At 35.5% G+C, this 20,156-nt stretch overlaps 1 protein-coding gene across 1 annotated transcript in view; it reads right to left on the bottom strand.

The window, feature by feature from the left end:
- The window catches only part of LOC149214118 (uncharacterized), a 281,652-nt gene extending 262,141 nt beyond the window's left edge, over positions 1-19,511 (bottom strand). The window contains exons 1-2 of the mRNA XM_089392190.1: positions 19,375-19,511; positions 18,968-19,184 (exon numbers count right to left, since the gene is read on the bottom strand). Of these exons, the coding sequence (XP_089248316.1) occupies positions 18,968-19,075 (108 nt within the window). The 5' untranslated portion in view covers positions 19,076-19,184; positions 19,375-19,511. The remainder of the gene's footprint in view (positions 1-18,967; positions 19,185-19,374) is intronic.
- Positions 19,512-20,156: the final 645 nt, after the last annotated feature.

The following is a 20,156-nucleotide window of genomic DNA, read 5'->3' on the forward strand; positions in this document are numbered from 1 at the left end:
CGTCGAACACCAAACGTGCCATAAAACATGTCCAAAACATTCTTTTTCGTGTCCTCCAATCGAGACACGTGTTTTGGGCATGGCAAAAATGTGTCCTAACATTTTTGTCTCTTAAGACACGTGTCCCTCGAAAAGTGACATTAAAACCACAACCCGGTTTATTTTTTGGTTTTCTTTGTAATTGTTCACCGCCGAAATCGAATTTGTTGTTCAGTGTGAGGAATTTTTTCAGATGAATAATGAGATCAACCAAGTTTTGGCTTACTTCTTTTCAATTCCATGTCATACACTTACTTTCCAACCTCACTGAGATATTTGTTGTCATGTCTTGGATCATTATTTTGTAATAGAATTTGATACGATTTTGTATTTACTTTATTATTTTTGAAAGTTATTTTAATATAAAGGTTCAATGTACATGATTTTGTCGATGTCATCATTTGTCTTCGTTTTACTTATATTGTAGCATACAAATAAATTTTGCGTTCATATTTGAATGCATATGCATAAGCATATGTCTAAATGCACATATACATATGTGTTTGTAGACGTAAAGCACTCAGGTTTTCAGAAATTTAAAAGTGGGATAAATCAGTGGTTTCTCCATAATGACTCTATGGAAGATCCATCTGGACTCCACAAGATTGATAATTGTTCAGAATATTGTATGTCTGTGATTTGTATATCCTCACGAGAATTTCATCTCTAATTTCAAATTGCTTGATCAGAAGAATCCTCTGGAATAGAAAGAGATCAATTTCAAAAAATCACCATACATCATGTGATGAATCTACTTGTTCCTAACAAATTCACCATTCTACTATCTATCCATTATGTTATTTAGTATTTATGTACTTCTATCTGCTCATTTTCATGAAATTGTTTTCACTCTCTTACCTGAAATAGAGAGATGCTAGTAATTTTCTAGATTTTGCTACTTGTAAAACTAGGAGCACTATTTAGTGTCCCATTATTATTGTTTTCAGTAAAAACAAGCAAAATGATATATAAAAAGAAAAACGGAAAAGAATATCAATCAACATGATGTCATCATAATGCAACAAGTTCAAGAGAGTAGATTATTGATAGTTGTTTATAAGGCAATGGTTCAAGAGACTAGATTATTGATAGTTGTCTACGGGAAGAATAAGCTGCTAACTGTTAGAGCTTGTCAAACAGAGGATATGTTTTCTTCTCAATGAATGCATATATTCATACTAAATAGTAAATAGATATCTTGATTCATATATGTAGATGTTCTAATTTCTAAAAAAATATGTGTTAGGCACTATATTTCAATATTTTTTTTATATATATATATCGTGTCCCTCGTGTCCTATTTCCGGGGTTTGTGTCTCATGTCCAATGCTCATATTCACGTGTCCTCCATGTCTCATGTCATGTGACTTAGATGCTTAACTATCCTAGATGAGAGTATCCCTTAAGCTATAATAAGACCTTATTATGCAGCCATAGAGAGTATGACAGGACATTAATGAATCACGAAACAAGTTAAGAAATCTTTACCCAACTCTTCCAACGAATAGTTAATGATCTTGGCTATTTGTCAATAATTTTTACGGTTTTTAAGTGAGAATTTTGTCACTATTATGAATGTTTTAGATAGTTGTACCAAACAATGAGGAAAATGACGGTTTATAGATCAAACCCTCAAGCCTTGTGGCCTTGGAGACTATTGGAGAATTTGCCCAATTTTTCTCCAAAGAAAAGGTTGGTTGCAACCTCAAAATGAGTCCCAAAACTTTTGCAAAACACCAACCAGTTAGCTCAAAATCAGAGATCATCCAAATCAAAGGCAAATGGGCCCAAGAGGGAGCAAGATAGGGCTTTGTTGTCGCTCAAATTGTACAGGCACTGCAACAACCGCTCGGGGCGAGGGTTGTCACTCTGATCCTTGCCCACTTCGTTCTAGCTGTCTCCCAACAAAAAACTATGGGGGGTAGTCCCTATGGAATGAGGTGAAGGACAACAAGTTGGAAACCAACTTGTTTGGGAGACACAAATGAGTGGCCTAGTTACTTGGTTAAATTTAGCAAGATTAATGATTAGATTAGATTTTAAGTATGAGACTAGTGCCTTAATGGAGTCACAAGTCTTTTTTATGGTAATTTTAAACCAAGTGACAGATGGACACTCATTGCTTGAATGATTAATAACTATCTTATATGATGTGCAAGTCTTAGGACCTATGTGAGATGTAGTGATGTTGGTTTATTTTATTTATATGCCTAGTCCAAGTATGGCCTTCCATTAACTATTTTGAAGCTCGGCTCCAAGGTAGGTTGTGGAAAGGAGGCCAACAGGAACCAGGTTAGGGCTTGATTAACAATATCTTATGTTGTGCTCCTATCACCCAATGCCTCGGCACTGTAGAGATTGTAGCTCTAACGGTTGCAAGGTCACCGTGATAACCACCGAAGAGTTGTCAAGCCCCTCAAGCTAGGTGAGGAGGATTGTCCTAGACATCTATTTTTTATCAACCTAACTTATGCTACAACGTAAGTTTTAATGCAAGCTAGATCTAGGATGCTTATGCAAGAGATTGTCAGAGATTATTTTGATTTAAGATTGTTTGTGTTACTTAAGTACTTGTGTGAATTAGCTTATAGTGAGAGTACTTAACAATGATGAGATGACAGTCTTAAACAAGATAAATTGTTTTAGAGACACAAGGGAAAAATTTCAACAAATTCTCACAAGATATAAAATATCAATTTTTCAACAATGTTCGATACAACTTTAAGATAAACAAATCACCATTCAAGATAGCCAAATCAGAACTTAGATGCCAAGACTTAGAATGATTACCAAATACAAAGATGCTAATTAGATTCCAATTATCACAAGATCATATCTGGAGCTTAAATGTAGGAGTGCTTTAGGTGCCAAATTCCAGAAATTCAACAAACTTAGAGTAAACCACACAAGTGCTAGATCTCAATAGTCAAATCAACGATAGTACTTCGAAAAGTTTCAGCGCTTGTTAATGTTATGACAGCAGTAGAAAAATCACTTTAAATTATAAAATTTGTCCAAAAGTTTCCAATGATCAACAGAAGTAAATTTATGTGTCTAGCTTACTTTATGAAAATGTATTCAGTAATATTTTAGACATGTAATAAGTTATTACAGCAGTAAATTGACCCACAAATCAACAATCTAGAGATGTCAGAACCAATGCCCAATATACCCAAAAAATAGTAAAATTTACCTAACTTGAAAAAAAATTTTTTTAGGGTTTAGAGGGTGCGATTCATAAAACTTCAGATCTAATATATTTACTACAACAATGAATAATTGACAGATCAGTAAGCTAATAAAGTTACAATCAATGTCAAAATTGCCTAGAAGTAGGAAGATTTGTCGGAAACTGAAAATTTCAAGCTTTAGCCCCTTATTAAGTGTATGCTTCAAAAATTTCAGATCTGAAAACTTCAGTTATGCAATAAATTCCAGAAATCATAAAAGTTAGATCTAGGCTAGATCTGGGATGCCCAAGTGGCCAAAATTTATGAAAATGTAGATTTTGCAATTTTAAACAATTTTGACCATGCAGCATGTGATTTTAAGGGTTTAATTGTTATTGATTTGACTATTGTAATAAATCAGAGATAAAACTAGGGTTTATAGGTCAAACCCTTGGCCCAAAACCTTGATGATTACTTGCCTAAATTTTCCAAAATAACACAACATTTGAGCCAAAATTGTTGCAAAATAAATTGTTAGCGACAAAATACCAATCTTTTGAAAAAACTCTTGTTCGCAATGAGATCTAGCCCTTGTAGGGCTTATGGCCTTCTTAATGCTTGTAAAATAGATCCAAACACTAGCCTTTTAGGCCGGGTAAGGTCTAGGGCCTTCAGAAAATGGGTTTTTTCCCCGACCTGAAAATAAGCAACTTGCAAAAATAACTTGAAAACCCTAGACATCTAGGGTTTCTGACGTCTCCAATGTCAATTTATTCCTCAATCTTGAACAAATTTAGTATGTAAACCCAAATAACCAATATAAATTTAAAAAACAAAAGGAATAAATAAAAAGAAAAGAAAAAAATAATAATAATTTCAAAACCCCACACACTATACAAAAATTCAAAACCCCAAATATATACAAAAATACTAAAAATCCTCAAAACCAAAGTTAGAAAAAATAATTTACAAGTTAGATCTACAAAATTATTCACAAGATCTACAAATATAGAAGGTTTTTAAAAAAAATTTAATTTTTGAGAAAAATATTTTTACTAAGTTTTTAACTTTGAAGAATGGCTAAAAATATTTTAGAAACCCCAATGTATACTATAGCCTTAGCAAAGATTTAATCCACCATATAAAATTTGGAATCCAAGCAAGAGTGATTATTGCCCAAGTTTGCGAACTTGGAGGCTAATGACTGAAATACCTGCAAGCACTATGAATTTATCTCAAAATAATTTGTTAGATTACATGGGAAATCAAACCACCTAATATTAACCCAAAACTTTCAATAGTATTATTCTATCTCCATCTAATGAAAAAACAAAACTTACCAGCATTCAGCACAACATAGAGATGCTCATAGCCAACACATACCACAAATCAATAAGCGAGAAAACCTTGAATTGCACTCGAAAGTCTTTATTATGATGGAAAAAATAGTTCCCACTAGGCCAATGGTTACAAAGTTGCTTCAACAGAAATTTTCTATCCAGAGATCAAAATGCTAGAGACTCAAATGAATCTCTAATTTATAGATCTATCCTCAAAATGGAAACATAACAGCTAGTTTCTTTGATCCTTGTCAAAATAATCTTGGTCGTTGATAAACACTTCAAGATCTTTTAATCTTGGCCCTTGATATTATTTTTTGAGGAATTTTCGAATTTATCATTTAATTCCATTTTTATAAGCTCAAAATTGATTATTTTGAGCTAGTTTCCTCGAAATTTTGACTTTGACTTGATCACTAAAGTCCAAGGGTCCAAATTTTCTTGAAATATACGATAATCCCTTAGTGGAGGACCTTTAAAATTTGATTCCTTTAAGACCCACAAATTTTTTCACTTAGAGAATTATTTTTTCTAAAACAATTTAATTTTGACTCTAATTAATTAATTTTTTGGCTTAGGATTTAATTATATTTTGCCAGAAAAATTAATTAATTTACACATCAAGGGATTTAATTATTTTTCCACCCTCTAATATATAAGATTTTACATTTACAACCCTCAAAGGGAGAATACACATTTGACTTAGACCCTCAAGACACATAACCCATCCGTGACACAATATGATCTAGTAAACCAAAAGATTTGTAATAAAATAATTAAGCCAACTAGCTTAAATTATTCTCAAATCACTTTTACATCTGACTCGACTAAAAACACTAGGACTCACCTAAGCTTTCGACAATGAATTTCACCCTAGCTTTGGGGTTAAGCTAGAGGGAAAAAACTCTTCTAATTAGTCGTGTTTAGAAACATAGGTAATCAGTGAGGTTAAAAATCCTCCTAAGATGAAATTCATCATCAAAATCATAGGCTTACCTAAGTTGTTACATATATTCAAGGCAACGTTGCACAAAGCAGGGACATTTTTTGGAGCAGGGACGCAAAAGCATCATTTCCCAAAAATCTAGGAAGTGAAGCGTCTCGGAAGCGTCTACTATAGATATAATCTTTTTTTTTATTTTGTTTTGCATTTATATTAAAAAAACATCCAAAATATCAAAGTAGTTGTAGAAGATATGTAAGCATGCATACTTTGTACATAAATCAAGATAGATATGGCATCCATTGTACGTTAATGATTAATTATTCTAGCATCAACCATATAGAATCTAGATTATTCTCCTCTTGTATAGCCTTTGCCTATACCTCAATTGTCTAGGGATATTAGTCAACATTGCCTAATTTTAATCAAACTACCTAATCCAAGCCTTAAAATATGGTAGAAAAAGCTCAACATGATTGATCGATGATTTTGACTTGATTGAAAGGTGATTTTTTGCTAATGGCATGACAAACAAATTCAACAATTAACATCACCAACATTAGGGTACATATAGGGCTTGGTTCTCTTGATTAAATGCTAATCACCTACCCTCATACATGATATAATCTAATGAAATGCCACAATCCCATTGATCTTGAATTCTTGAACACTGTTAAGTCTGCTGAATTTTGAATAGGATATGAAATTCTATTTTCTCCATATGAATTCCGATGAGACTGGAACCACTCTCAAACATCTTCGGTCATTTCATGGTAATGTTAAAAATTTAAGTAAAATGATGAAAATGAAAAATAAAGGATAATGTCACTTTTACTTAATTTAACATTACCATAGGGAGCATCTAAGGAGCATCAAGGGAGCACCTGGGGAGTGTTTGAGAAGCCCCAACCCAATAAAGTCAAAGAAAAAATAAAATAAAAAAATATTTAGAACCAAATGAAACCCTGTGGAACCACCCGTCTCCCTTAGGATCTGCTTGGGATCTATGCCCAATTTGTCGCGAATCTTGGGAGGATCGTCGTCGGATCCGCAGTTTGGAAATCCAGAACCACAGATCAGGCTGGCACGGTTCCAAATTGCTAGGAACCGTCTTCATCAACCCGATCCGTAGTTCTGAATTTCTAGGAACCGTTTTCGTCGTCCAGATCCGCGGTTCCGAAATTCCAAACCGTGGATCCGATGACGGATCCCCCACAAATCCGTACGAGACGCAGTGCCTGGTTTGGATCCTTTTGGGGGGGGGGGGTCTTGCAACACTGATTCAAGGTCTTAGTAGGATCATTTAGATTAAATAACTTGCAAAATAGGTTTACAATGACATATAAGCTACTGACAAATGATCCGATCTTGTTCAAAAATTTTGGTACTTTTACTTCCCTGGAACTTTGATAAATCTGGTGCAATAGGCTCAAAAGGGCAAACGCAGGAAGGAGAAAAATCCTAAACAGGCCTACATTGAGTTGGAGAAGGCCTTTGGAGGCCTACCAAAAGCTCTAGAGAGGTTGTGTCCTAGGGAAGGGGTCCCTTTGGTATAGCGACAAGAGGAAAAAGGGCAGCAACAAAGGATGGGAAGCAAATGGAGGGCAATCGAGGGGATAGGAGGCTTAACGGAGGGCTAGGAGGATAGTGAAGGGGAGAAAGAGGGGGTCGAGAAGGGAAGGAGGCCACAACAAGTATGCAACAAGGTAAATGAGGGAGGCTGAGGGCCTTTAAGGGTTAGACGACTTCCCTATAAGGGAATCACAAGCCTTTGGAGGCTACACCCAACCTTGGAGAGGCTGAGGCCAAGGAAATAAGGGGGACGAAGGGCTAGAAAGGCTCACGCCAGAGGCTAACGAAGGTTTTTGTGAGGCAACAAAGGAAAGGAAGGGCTGTCGAGGAGCGATAAGGGAAGAGAAAGGGATAAGGAGGCAGGCTGAGGGTGGGAGAAGAGCACAAAGGACTAGGAGAAGGCCCTAAGGCCAAGCCCGGAAGACCTAAAAATTCCTGCAATAGGGCTAAGGCATCCTAGGATGGATGATGGCAACGAGTGAGAGGTCGAAGGGCCTTATGGAAAGGCCTTAGTGGCCTTTTTAGGCTTATGGCCAGCCAAGAAGAGGCAAACAAGGGTAGCGGCTAAGCTAGAGGGAGGACGTTGACCCTCGAGTCCCTAAAAACTTTTTAAAAACCTTGCTAAATATTTGATTTTCTTCAGATATTAAATATTTCTCAATTTCACTGCTAAATTTTATCATGTTGGCCCTGCAAAAATTTCTAGAGACTATATCTTATCCTCAAGGGCCTAGATCTAGCTCAAACCCTAGAAAATCTTCTTGAAGCTTATCTGCACAAATGAAAAATGAAAATACCCAAAACCCCAATATATATAAAAATTTTAAAATAAACCCCAAACCCTAGTAGTTGCAAAACAAGGGTTATAAAAAAATTATTCTACAAAATATATACAAATATACAATGCTTGTGAAAATAAAATATTTTGATAGATAATTTTTTAAATGATGACAATGGCTCAATGTATTTTGAAAGATGGGGCATTAACCACAAGCTTAGCAAAGTAAGAAAATCATATAAATTTCCCAGAGTCCAAACAAGGTCAGTTTGTGCCCACAGTCTGTGAACTTGGGGCCCAAGTGTCGGGGAACCTGCAAACTTTATATATTTTCTTTAAGAAAACTTGTTAGACATATGGCGAATCAGATCACCTAAGATAGACCCAAAATCTACCAATATAATGTTCTTATCATGATGTAATGAATAAACAAGCTGATAAAATTTTAAGCACAATATAAGAAAGCACATACCCAGCACATGCCAGAGATCAATGAGACAAAGACGCCATGAACTGTACCCCAACCCAAAGTCTTTTATTATGAAATTCAAATGTTCCTAGCAGAACAGTGGCTTCACAACAACTTTACAAATTTTACATCAACCAAAGATGAGGAATAGAAAAAAAATGCCTTTTATTTATAGAGAAATCCCTCCAAGTGGAAAATAACGGTTAGTTGGCTTGATCCCTGCCAAAATCATCTCAACTATTCATAAATACTTTATCAAATTTTAATCTCCGCAGTTGAAAATATTTATTTTTGAGGAATTTTCGAATTTCTCATAAAAACCATGTTTTATTAGTCCAAAAATAATTATTTTGAACTAATTTCTTCAAAAATTTGGCTTTGACATAAATTTTTCCTAAAAATCCATTTTTTCCTTGGTGGGGGACCTCCAGAAGTTGACTTCTTTTTGACCCACGAGATTTTTCCACTTAGAGAAATTAATTTTTCTAAAATTAATTTTGACTCTAAACTAATTAATTTTCTAGCTTAGGATTTAATTTTATTTTTGCTAAAAAAATTAATTAATTGACACATGAGGGGATTAATTATTTTTTCCACCCTCAAATACTTTAGCCATGGTGTTTGATTGCGAAGGGCCATGCACTAAAATATTTTTACATAATATATTACAATAATTCAACCCTCAAAGTGGGAATACCCATTCGTTATAGACCCTCAAATAATTATCCAATTCTGCGACACAATATGATCTAGTAGGCCAAGTGCTCTATAATAAAATAATTTAGCTAAATAGCTTAAATTATTCCCAAACCACTTTTACAAAGACTCGATATAATACTAGGACTCACCTAAGACCTTGTCAATAAACTTCACCCTAGCTTTGGGGTTTAAGCTAGAGGGAAAAAAACTCTTTTGATTAGTCGTGTTTAGAAACACAGATAATCAATGAGGTTAAAAAACCTCCTAGGATGAAATTCGTCGCCAAATTCATAGGCTACCTAGGTTGTTACATAACTACACGATCGTACTAGCATCATTTACATTACAATTTGTAGAATTTGGGTTTACATTGACATGACAAATAAATGGATGATGATTCTAATCTTTGAAAAAATTTGTACAACTGCTTCCTTGGACTTGTAACAAAATAGGTGCAACACCTCCCAAGCTACAAATCTCAACAATACTGGTCTCATGGGTCTTCCAATGAAAAATAATCTTGTAGAAGGCTCCAAATGAGGGCAAGGGCGATGGTGATCGCCTTGCCATGTCTCAAGGATGAGACAAACCTCCTCTGGGTATTAGATCAACTGCCAAACCCTATATATATATTGCTAACATGGCGAGAGTCACTGCTGGTCCAAGTGCATCATCTCGCATATAATGTCGGGCAATGAACAAGTTCATCCCCCACTAACGATTGAGACATGCATGGGTTCCTTACTGATGCAACGGACGCTCATAGGGGCCCTAGGAACCAGGGTGATGGGCATAATAATAAGGGGTAGAGCTAATGTTTGGCTTTTTCCCACATGCTCAATTTGATTGTCTCGGTCATCTTTTGCATTTTGTGGAATTATTTCCTTTTGTATGTGGCCATGATATGCTTTTATCTTTTTATTTGAACTGCAACAACCTCCAAGGCATCGCTCCAGGTTCGACCTAGACATGTAGACAAGGGGAAGGGGGACCAGAGCCTTGTGGACCCAAAGAGGGAAGATGATGAAATAGGATGTGTAATGTGCAGAGGGGAGTGAAAAATGTGGAATGAGAAAACGGAACCGCCCTACCAGAATCTAGGTTTCGCAAGTGGTGCCCATCCTAAAATTGTAAGCCAATAGGGGAGATCCCACAAGACTAGGGTTGAGGATTAACCCCCCATTTAAGGTGAGAAAACAAGACTACAGTCGAAACCCTTCATTCTTCCAAGTCACCCAGTAATCCATACACAAGTGTACCAAATAAAAACAAGCATAAGAACCTGATTGCACAATGAAAGACATACCTTTAGGATTGGATGGCCCACCTTCAAACATACGCTCTCGAGAGATGGGCGAGGGGGAATACGACTGGCTCAGGGAACGAAGAAGAACTGGCACACATAGGCTATACTAGTAATTGTCAGGGTTGCTAGCTATATGCTGAAGACAAATCTAGGAGAAAAAATTCTCCTATGGGGTCACCCACTCGTGGTGGGTAACAGGTAGCCTTAGACTTGGTGCAATATCATTGAAGTGGCTCTCATGTATGGCAGTCTCACATTGACAATTTTTCACAAATCTCAAGGTAGTTCACAGCTCCCAATGCAAAGTGATATAGGAGGTCAAAAAGTAGACTTGGTCTCAGTTTGTTCAACTTTATGGGAGGAGACCATGCCACGTATAAATGTTTTGAACAGTGAAGGAAATTGCTACTTACAACCTAGTCAAAGTTGGTCAAATAGGTTTCTAGGTGGCAAAACAATGTGAGCATTGGGAAATTTGGTACATGCATTATGTCAAAAATGACCAGTGTCAAAATTTCCAAATTCCTTAGGACATCAGAGAACTAGCACACTAGATTGATTACATGGTAGAGGCATTGATGATGTGCCAACACTTGGCAAGATATTAAGATTTGGAGGTATACCAAGTTTGGATTAGGGCAAGCTTTAGCATACCTAGGTGTCAAAATGGCCTAAACGTCTAAGGCGTTAGAGAAACAAAGCATAGGTGGCCAAGTCGAGTTTACTAAAAGAAACATCTAATAAAACTAGTCATTATGGAAGTCAACTAGTTGTTGGAGAAGTCTAAATAGTTGTTGGAGTTACCTTGGACCGGAAAGTTGAGGAAAGGATTGATAGGTAGTCATTTTACAGTGATAATAATCTCAGGACCAAGTTGACTTCTCTCCTAATTAAGTCAAATTCATATGGACCAAGTCGAGCTATTGTTGAGAAATCATGTTTCTTGCATATTAGCGTACATTTCTCTTACATGATAATTGCTTGTGAATATTTGTTGGCTTCTTGATTCTTTTATTATGTTCTCTTTATCAAACAGTTATCAAAACATATAAAACATGAAGATCAAAAGAGACAAAAAACACAAAAATTTAGGCTCCAAGCTAAGGCGAAACCCCACAAAGGGGAAAACCCAAGAAACTCCTCTTCTTATAAAATCATATCAAATTGAGATATCTAAGAATTAAGACCAAGACAAGACTCCAACCTTCAAGATGCCTAGTCAAGCCCTCCCTTCAAGATATTCTTCCATCAACAAGTCCATCATCAAGCATAATAACAAGTCCAGCAACAAGTTCAGCACTAGCAACAACCTTCAACATACCAACAAGAGACATGCGAGCTTCAAGAAAGATCAGAATTCACCCTTTTCTTTTTCTCTCCTTAACTTTGCTCTTTTTCTTGTTCTACCACAGAAGAATAGAGATTAGATGCCATGAATTGGTCTTCAAATGACCTCAACTTGACTTTTATTGATACTTGTCCAAAGGTGACAGAATAGGTGTCTTTTCCTGGGCAGGGCTGATTGGCTTCTTGAGGTGAATTTGACCCAAATTACATCTTTTGAAGATTCTTTTTCTAGGCTATGAATAAGTCTTTGACTTTGACCAATACAAATAATAATGAGCATGAAGAACATGTTTGAATAAAATAATAATTCGACTTGAGCATGAAACCCATGCTTGAAAAATAAATAAATCTTAGCATGAAAAAGATCATGCTGGTAAAAATAATTAATTTATTAATTATGAAAATTTACATTATGAAGACCGACACTAGTTACATTTTCAACACTCCCTCTTAACTAGGAAGGTATTCATAATGGCACAACTCTCAAATTGAATATTCTCATAAGGGTTCAGATTGATAGGCATCATCATCATCATAACCATCATTGTCAAACATAGCAAGGCCTTGACTGATAAGCTCTATCTCTCCACTAGATCAGAGCACAATGTAGGGAGGCATAAATTTTGACACCACCACTGCCTCTCTCCAAACACATACCCCATCCGGCTGTTCACCAGGTATGTCCTCATAAGACTATGCTTATCTTGGATTCCTAATCCTCAAAGAATATTTGTCCTCAGGACTACTCTTATCTCAAATACCCAATTGTCAAAGAATATTGGTCCCAAATGCTTATCCAATCTTCCATTCTCCCTATCAATGCCTTCACTAGGCTTCTGACTGTTAGCCCTGGCAATAGGGCATGACACATGGAGAATACAGTGTCCACTCTAACTCTCTCTCAACGAGGGAGAAAATCTTCACTCCCTCTCAAATAGGGAGGAACAACAACAATCCTAAGCTTGTCTCAAAAAAATACTCATCAAAGCATGGGCTACGTGTTCTTCCATGGATATCTTGTTGTAGTTGCCCGGCTCCTATTTGCATCACACAATAATGAGCTTTGACCTTCTTTGATCTTTGTTAACCTTCATGTAGCTTCAACATGTCATCAAGTGGTTCATTAGTCATCTTATGGAGCCAAAATTACAAATGATTGCACACGCATTCACATCTTCTTTCTTCATAACAAAGTTTTTCTTTCACGCTTTTCCAAGAAATTATATCAACTTCCAATCATCAGTAATATTTATATCATCATTAGTACTATCAATCCTAGATAGAACAAATCAACTACATGTACAACGATATTTTTAACTTCTTTCTAACGAGTATTGCCCTAGAACTGTCATATTCTCTTGATCACAAGCTTCTCAATGTTTATCTTGCCAAACTTCAAGTAGAATTATATCCATTCAAGATCTAATTTCTCCTTTTTAGCTGAGGTAAGTGAACTTATGCCATCTAATCGACTTCTTCTTCCTCCTTAATCTTCATGCTTTGCCATGTTCTTCCAAATCTTCTAACTATTAGTCAATTTTAGATAATTCTTCTTTCAACCTACAAATTTTTTTAGAAGACTACGAAAGAACAAAAAGGACAAGGTACAAAAACAATAGCATTAGTAGTATTTAAGAAGATGTAGAACACTTATCTTTTGAGGAAGGTTAGTTCTCTCTTCATCTTGGACCTGTTCATACAATGCCATAATCATCAAGGATTAGATCTACCTTTTATATCAGAAATGATTAGAAAGGGTTTTGTTCTTAGGGTTCCTTTTAGTCCAAACTATGCGAGGGTTTACAAACCCTAGATACCAAAATCTTCAAGCCCTGCCACTTTTAAAATTGCAAAGTTCTACAAACACACTAGAGAGTTAGTTGCAAAACCCTAGATCCTTCAAGGTCTCAAGATTTGCAACCTTGGGAATTGCAACCTTAGTTGCTTAGAAATTGCAAATTCTACAAGCATGAAAATGGATTAGCTTCCAAACCCTAGTGACACTATTGACAAGCATTTTATTCATTTCATTTCTTGATCACAAGACCTAGACTTCATATGCAATTTGGTGTGCTAACATATCAATCTCTTATATGTCACTGTCTCTAATCTATATTTATACAAACCATTTTACTAAGATGATTATCACCAAAACCTAGTAAACTTAATTTAATCAACTTATTAAATGCACACAAGAATTATACATACCTAATATCTTATTTGCAAATATTCCGTCCTTTTCAATTGTCAAGTGCCAACATTCTTCAACAAATGTGCCCCAACTCCTTCAACCTCGGAATTTTCGTTGAGCTGCATGGTTTGTCTTGGTTCCATTCAAGTGGTTCCTTTCAATCAGGTCCGCTTTATTGATGTGGTTAGTCCTTATACTACATATAGGAAGGAAGTTATGGGTAGTATGACTGCTTCATACAATTGTGCCTCAACGATGTGCTCCAAATATTTCAGATTCTAGTTTCAATTCCTTCCACCATACCATTGACAATGTGATATTTCAAATATAGTTCTGTACTCCATGAAGATGTGTATCGAGGTCAACTTCAACATCAATTGTGAATCTTACAATCTTGATGGTAGACTTCTATTCTCCAGATCAAACCTCAGGACTTTGCATTAATGGATTACACAACGATGAACTTATACTCTTCCTTGTATACAGTTCCTCCTAATTCACATTATTTGAGTAATCCTCGAGTGCTTCAAAAGAGTGTTGCCATCGAGAATAATGTAGACTATATTGTTGTGCAAAAGTTCGGATGTTATGTAGATTGATATCATTATGAATACTTATTCTTGTAGCTCGTATTTGTTTCTTAGTAACGTCCCTTCTGTGGCTTACTAATAGGCTTTCTTGTTCGGCTTCTATTTTTCTGATATTGTTTATATTGTTGGTTCACTTCAGAAGTTCCACAGAGTACAACTCACATGATGAGCACTCGTGACATAATTTTGTCCTTTACAGAAATTTCATCCTTCATTCGTGTCATAGGGATGATCCTTAATACATGTCTTCAATGCAATCTCTATGTGTGAGAGACGTTGCACTCTGATTTTCTTCATACTGATCCTAAAGATGAATCCTGAAGGGATTTAGTTTTCAATATCATGTTCACTCGAATATTCCAGAGGTAAGTTTGACCTAACAAGATCGAATGTTGTGGGAAGACGAGTCACTGTAGTGAATGAGCTTGTTCATAGAGATGGTTAGCTACATCACAGAGGTATAGGTGCCAAGAGAAGAATTCGCATCACTTCCCTTCTTTATGTAAAGGTGTATGGTTGCTTCACATCTTATATCTTCATATACTCACATATTTTCATGGAGTAGTGTCCCTCTGAACTTAGATTATAATTGTTGCTAGACAGTCTAGAATCTTCTTTAGGGCAAAAATGAACTAGTATAGAAGCCTCAAACTTGCATCATAGTTTCTTTTCCTCAGAGAATGTTGTCACTGTCATAAAATATTTGAATTTCTTACAGAGGGTTCAGATACTTCTTCTTCACCCCAGTCTCAGCCTACTAGGTTAATGCAGACCTCTTGATTATTATGTACCATAACCTTAGACCTTTGCGGATCTCTTGTTTATCACATTCAATTCGGATCACCAAGTGCTATCACAGCTTCGGATCTTTAAATCTATCTAGGATTACCGCAGTATCTTCCCATGCCATAATATTAGGGAGACTTTTGCATTGTTTCGGAGATCATATCTTCCAAAAAAATTATAGAAGCAGATCTTCGCACTTTGTTCATAGAGTGATGACCTTAAAATGATACATGTCTCAGGTGTTTCGAAGTATTTCGCTTTAGGATGCTTCAATAATAACTTTGATTTTCAATACAAATGGATGTCATAGGTTAATATAAGACTAATCATACCTTTTCTTGAGCTTGGATTCCAAACAAAGAGTATATGTTGGACTGATCTGTCAATATAAGTTTCGGACCTTCTTGGATGTTTCAGGCTTCGAATCTTAGACATGATAATGATCTTCTCTAAAGGGAGTGAAGACTGCTTCGAAAATATTTTCAAGCAAAATGCCAATAGAAAGTAATCTTCTGGCTTTCTTTTTCTACCCTTAGCTCTGATTCCATGCTGAGAAATCATGTTTCTTGCATATTTAGGTTGATTTCTCTTACACAATAATTGTTTGTGAATATTTGTTGGCTTCTTATTTATTTTATTATTTTCTTTTCATCAAAAAATTATAAAATCATATAAAACATGAAGATCACAAGAGACAAATAACACCAAAAATTAGGCTCTAAGCCAGGGAAAAAGACCACAAGGAGGAAAACCCAAGAAACTCCTCTACTTATAGAATCATATCAAAGTGAGATAGCCAAAAGACTCAAGACCAAGACAAGACTCCAACCTTCAAGATGCCTAGTCAAGCCCTCCTTCAAGATATTCTTCCACCAACAAATCCATCATCAAGTGTAGTAACAGGTCCAGCAACAAGTTCAGCCCTAGCAACAACCTTCAACATACCAACAAGAGACATGCAAGCTTCAAGAAAGATCAGACTTCCCCCTTTTCTTTTTCTCTCCCTAACTTTGCATCATTCCATGTTCTACCACAAAAGAATAGAGATCAGATGCTACAAATTGGTCTCCAAATGTGCTCAACTTGACTTTTATTTATAATTGTTCAGAGGGGATCGAATAGGTGTCTCTTCTTGGGCAGGGCCAACTGGCTTCTTGAGGTGAATTTGACCCAAATTACATCTTTTGAAAAATATTTTTCTAGGCTGTGAATAAGCCTTTGACTTTGACCAATACAAATAATAATGAGCATGAAAAACATGCTTGAATAAAATAATAATTTGACTTGAGCAATTTCAACATCTACTACATGGACAAAGAGAGAGACATTAGGTAACTAATTGTCACTATTCTTTATCTTTGACCATTACGGACCATTAGCAAAGGGAATCCTGGACCAACTTGAGTATTGTGAACTAATTCAACCCCTTAGTGGGCAAACTAATTCTTGTAATGTAATATTTTACAAAAAATATTAAGTCTCAAACATGAGGATGACTAGTTAAAAACAATTTTCTAGAGTAGGAATCCAACTAGTCATTAGCTAGCCATTATCTAGTCATTGAAAAGACTTTATAGAAGGCTAGCCTCCCCTCTAGCAAACCTTGTTCTTGTCTGATGAGATAAGTGCCTTCAACAAAGAGTTCATTTTGCAAATCACTATCCAATTTATTTTGTTCATTGTGTGGCATGGATTTTATTAGTTTTTCCTTTCTTGATTTATTGTTTTGTCTAGAGAGAAAATGAAAAATGAAAAAGAGGTTAGGACATATATTTAACATGTGTATAAAAGCCTAGCATGAGCTCTACCACCTTCATTAGCCATCTCCCTATTCTTCAACATTTAATGGTCCATATAAATAAAGGAGCTTATTAATGTCCCAACTCTGATAAGCAATAAAATACTACATCATTAAGGGTATTGGAAAATCAAAAAGCAAACTGGTCATACAAGCTTTGCAAGAAAGAAAGGAAAATCATTAAAGTAAAAGGTGCATTGGAGGCTTGGAAAAGGTAGGTTGAGGAAAGGGGTAACTCATGCCTCCACCATTTCTCCCTCTACTCATTATTACACTCAAGATGTTGGACCTCCATTAGTTGGTACCATGGTTGTGGCATCATCATTGAAGACTTTCCCACTCCATAACCATATTAGCATATGCACCTACAAATTGATGGATCTATCTAGGAAATGTCTCTCCCTTTAGGGGCTGAGACAGTTTATCGCTCAATAGGGTTAAAACAGGCAAGGGTTTTTGTGATGTGAATGAGCATCATGCGCTCGCTCAATAGGGTTAAAACATGCAAGGGCTTTTGTGATGTGAATGAGCATCATGTGCTCAAGAACCAGGTGATGGCTAATGAGGAGGGTAGAGATCATGCTAAGTTTTTGCCCACATGCTAAATTGTGTCCCAACCATCTTTTGCATTTTGATTTTCTTCTTTCTGTTTTATTGTGGCCATGATATGTTTTTTTCATTCTTTTAGTTGCATTAACCTCCAACATCCAAGGCAATGTTTCCTACTGAAGGAGTGTGGACATGAGGGTGCCAAATCCCAATGAACCAATGACAAGTTAGACCAGAAGAATGGAGATTATATATGGGGCTTGTAATGTGGCATGGAAAGTGTCAAGTATGGTGTAGGGCATAATGAACATACTATCTCAATCTTGGTTTTCCAAGTAATGCCCCTCTTATAAACCTAAAACCTCGAGAGAAGGTCACATTCAATGTAAAAAAAAAATTATCTTATGAAATTACCCATTAAAACACCTCCCATGTTTAGAGTAATTCTATGACCAACCATCACCAAAAGAATAACATCAACAAAATAAATTCACATCATGAATAGGCCAACCCCAACCCCAAAATGGAATCACTTTGCCGCATGGAGGAGTCAACCTCTCAAAAACAAAGACAACAATACTCAACATGGCGCCAATTACATGCATTTACATTTTTTTGTAGGAGGTAGGAATTATGTTATATATGAGGTAGGTCATGGATAGTACCACATGCATTCTCTTGTGATGACCGGTGGAAAGAGGAAAGATTATTACTAATACAAGTTTATGTGTAAGAATAGAAAGTGCTAAGAAAGTGACCTGAATAGAATCGCTAATAAGAGTGATAAGTAGAATAGTGTAAGGTATTAATAACAAAGTGACATAACAAGAAGAAAACAAGTACTCATTATAACACACGTGTCCTAGTCATGTACATTATTAGAAGATAATAAGTAGAATGAGCTAATGTGCAATTTTTGAGAACATAAAAATAAACTTTATTTCTCATCAGATTTTTAACCATCAACTATATAAAAGAATTTATGAAAGCCATAAAAATTTCCCATCAAATCTCACTTTGATTATATAGTTAATCAAACTCCCATACACTCGTGATCTCAATAAATTACAATACACATGTTAACTACTTCTAAAGGAAATTTTACATAGGCGTAAATAGAAAATAAATGCAATTTGCAAAATCCTTGTGAAAGAAAAATAAATTACAATACACATGTTAACTACTTCCAAAAATAAATTACAATACACATGTTAACTACTTCCAAAGGAAATTTTACATAGGCGTAAATAGAAAATAAATGCAATTTGCAAGATCCTTCTGAAACAAAAATAAAACAGAAATAATAATTTGCAGCGTAATCATGTTAAGGAACTGACAAAAGTAATAAACTTTATCTACTTGGGAAGAGTGGTTGTGGCTTGCGAGGTACCTTCCAAACTGTATTGTTAAAGAGGACGGAATCCTTGTTTAGCAGATCTTCTAGTTGGTCCAATTCGGCTTTTGCCTTTCTTATCACTTTTACTATTTTTGGATCCATGCTAGAATCTAGAAAACACTTCCTTAACTTGGCATCTTTTACAATCTTCGTCCATACAGAGTTGCTTTGAAGTAGAGATGGCCCATGCCCAATGATCCAAAGACAAAATCTGATAACAAACAAAAAAGCAAACTGGTTAGATTCCAAAAGCAACATGAAAGAATAACATGCATCATGATTCATGAATGATTACGAAACCTTCAACAATATTTCTAACAGAATCACGACATAACATTCACAAGAGAGAACTGGAGATGGCATGATGCTGACCAGCCGATCGGGGAAAAAGAAAAAGGTACCTTGCACGTGTTAAAGCCACATTAGTGCGCCGATCATCAGAAAGGAAGCCAATTTTTTTTCCCAGTACGGACAGTGGAAATAATTATAATATCTTTTTCTCCACCTTGAAACCCGTCAACTGATTGGACCTCTACATCAAGAATGTTCTTCCATTCATCTTTTATAGTACTTAACTTCCTGTCCAAGTAAAGAACTTGTCCCCTGTAAGGTGATACCACACCAACGCTAATTGAGTTGCCCCTACAAGAACAAACTAATCACCAATTGAAATTACAGTTAGTTTCAATGGTTAAAAAAAATAGATAGAACAAATATCTTACACAGATTACGAATTTAAATTTATATTTTAAACGACTACGTGCAAACAAGTTTAAGAAAACAACACGTCTAATATGATTTAAAGAAATTATTTTTTTGAGCAAATAAATTGTAGAATAACAAGAACATAGGGCTATGGAATTTATGATGATAATTAACCGATTATGCACTAACAAATTACAATCACTTAATAGTATGGAAATCTAGGTATGTATGTACCGTGTATTTTCCCAGCTAGGAAAGACACAGAAAACTAGAAAGCTAAACAAATTAAATATTTTAAGTAACCATGAATATGATGTTATTTCTTATACAACAAAATAAATTTCTTTAATTAATTGTCAATTTGGTAGATATGCTAGAAAGAATTATATTGTTGCTTTCTTTTAAAAAATTTGATAATAACTAGCCTAAATTCATCTTATTTATCTAGAATGTACTCAGAGGGATCAGATCTTTCCAA

The sequence above is a fragment of the Pinus tabuliformis genome, chromosome 1_1 (assembly GCF_031772625.1).
Source record: "Pinus tabuliformis cultivar Carrire ecotype Pingquan chromosome 1_1, CPIR1, whole genome shotgun sequence".
Classification (NCBI taxonomy): domain Eukaryota; kingdom Viridiplantae; phylum Streptophyta; class Pinopsida; order Pinales; family Pinaceae; genus Pinus; species Pinus tabuliformis.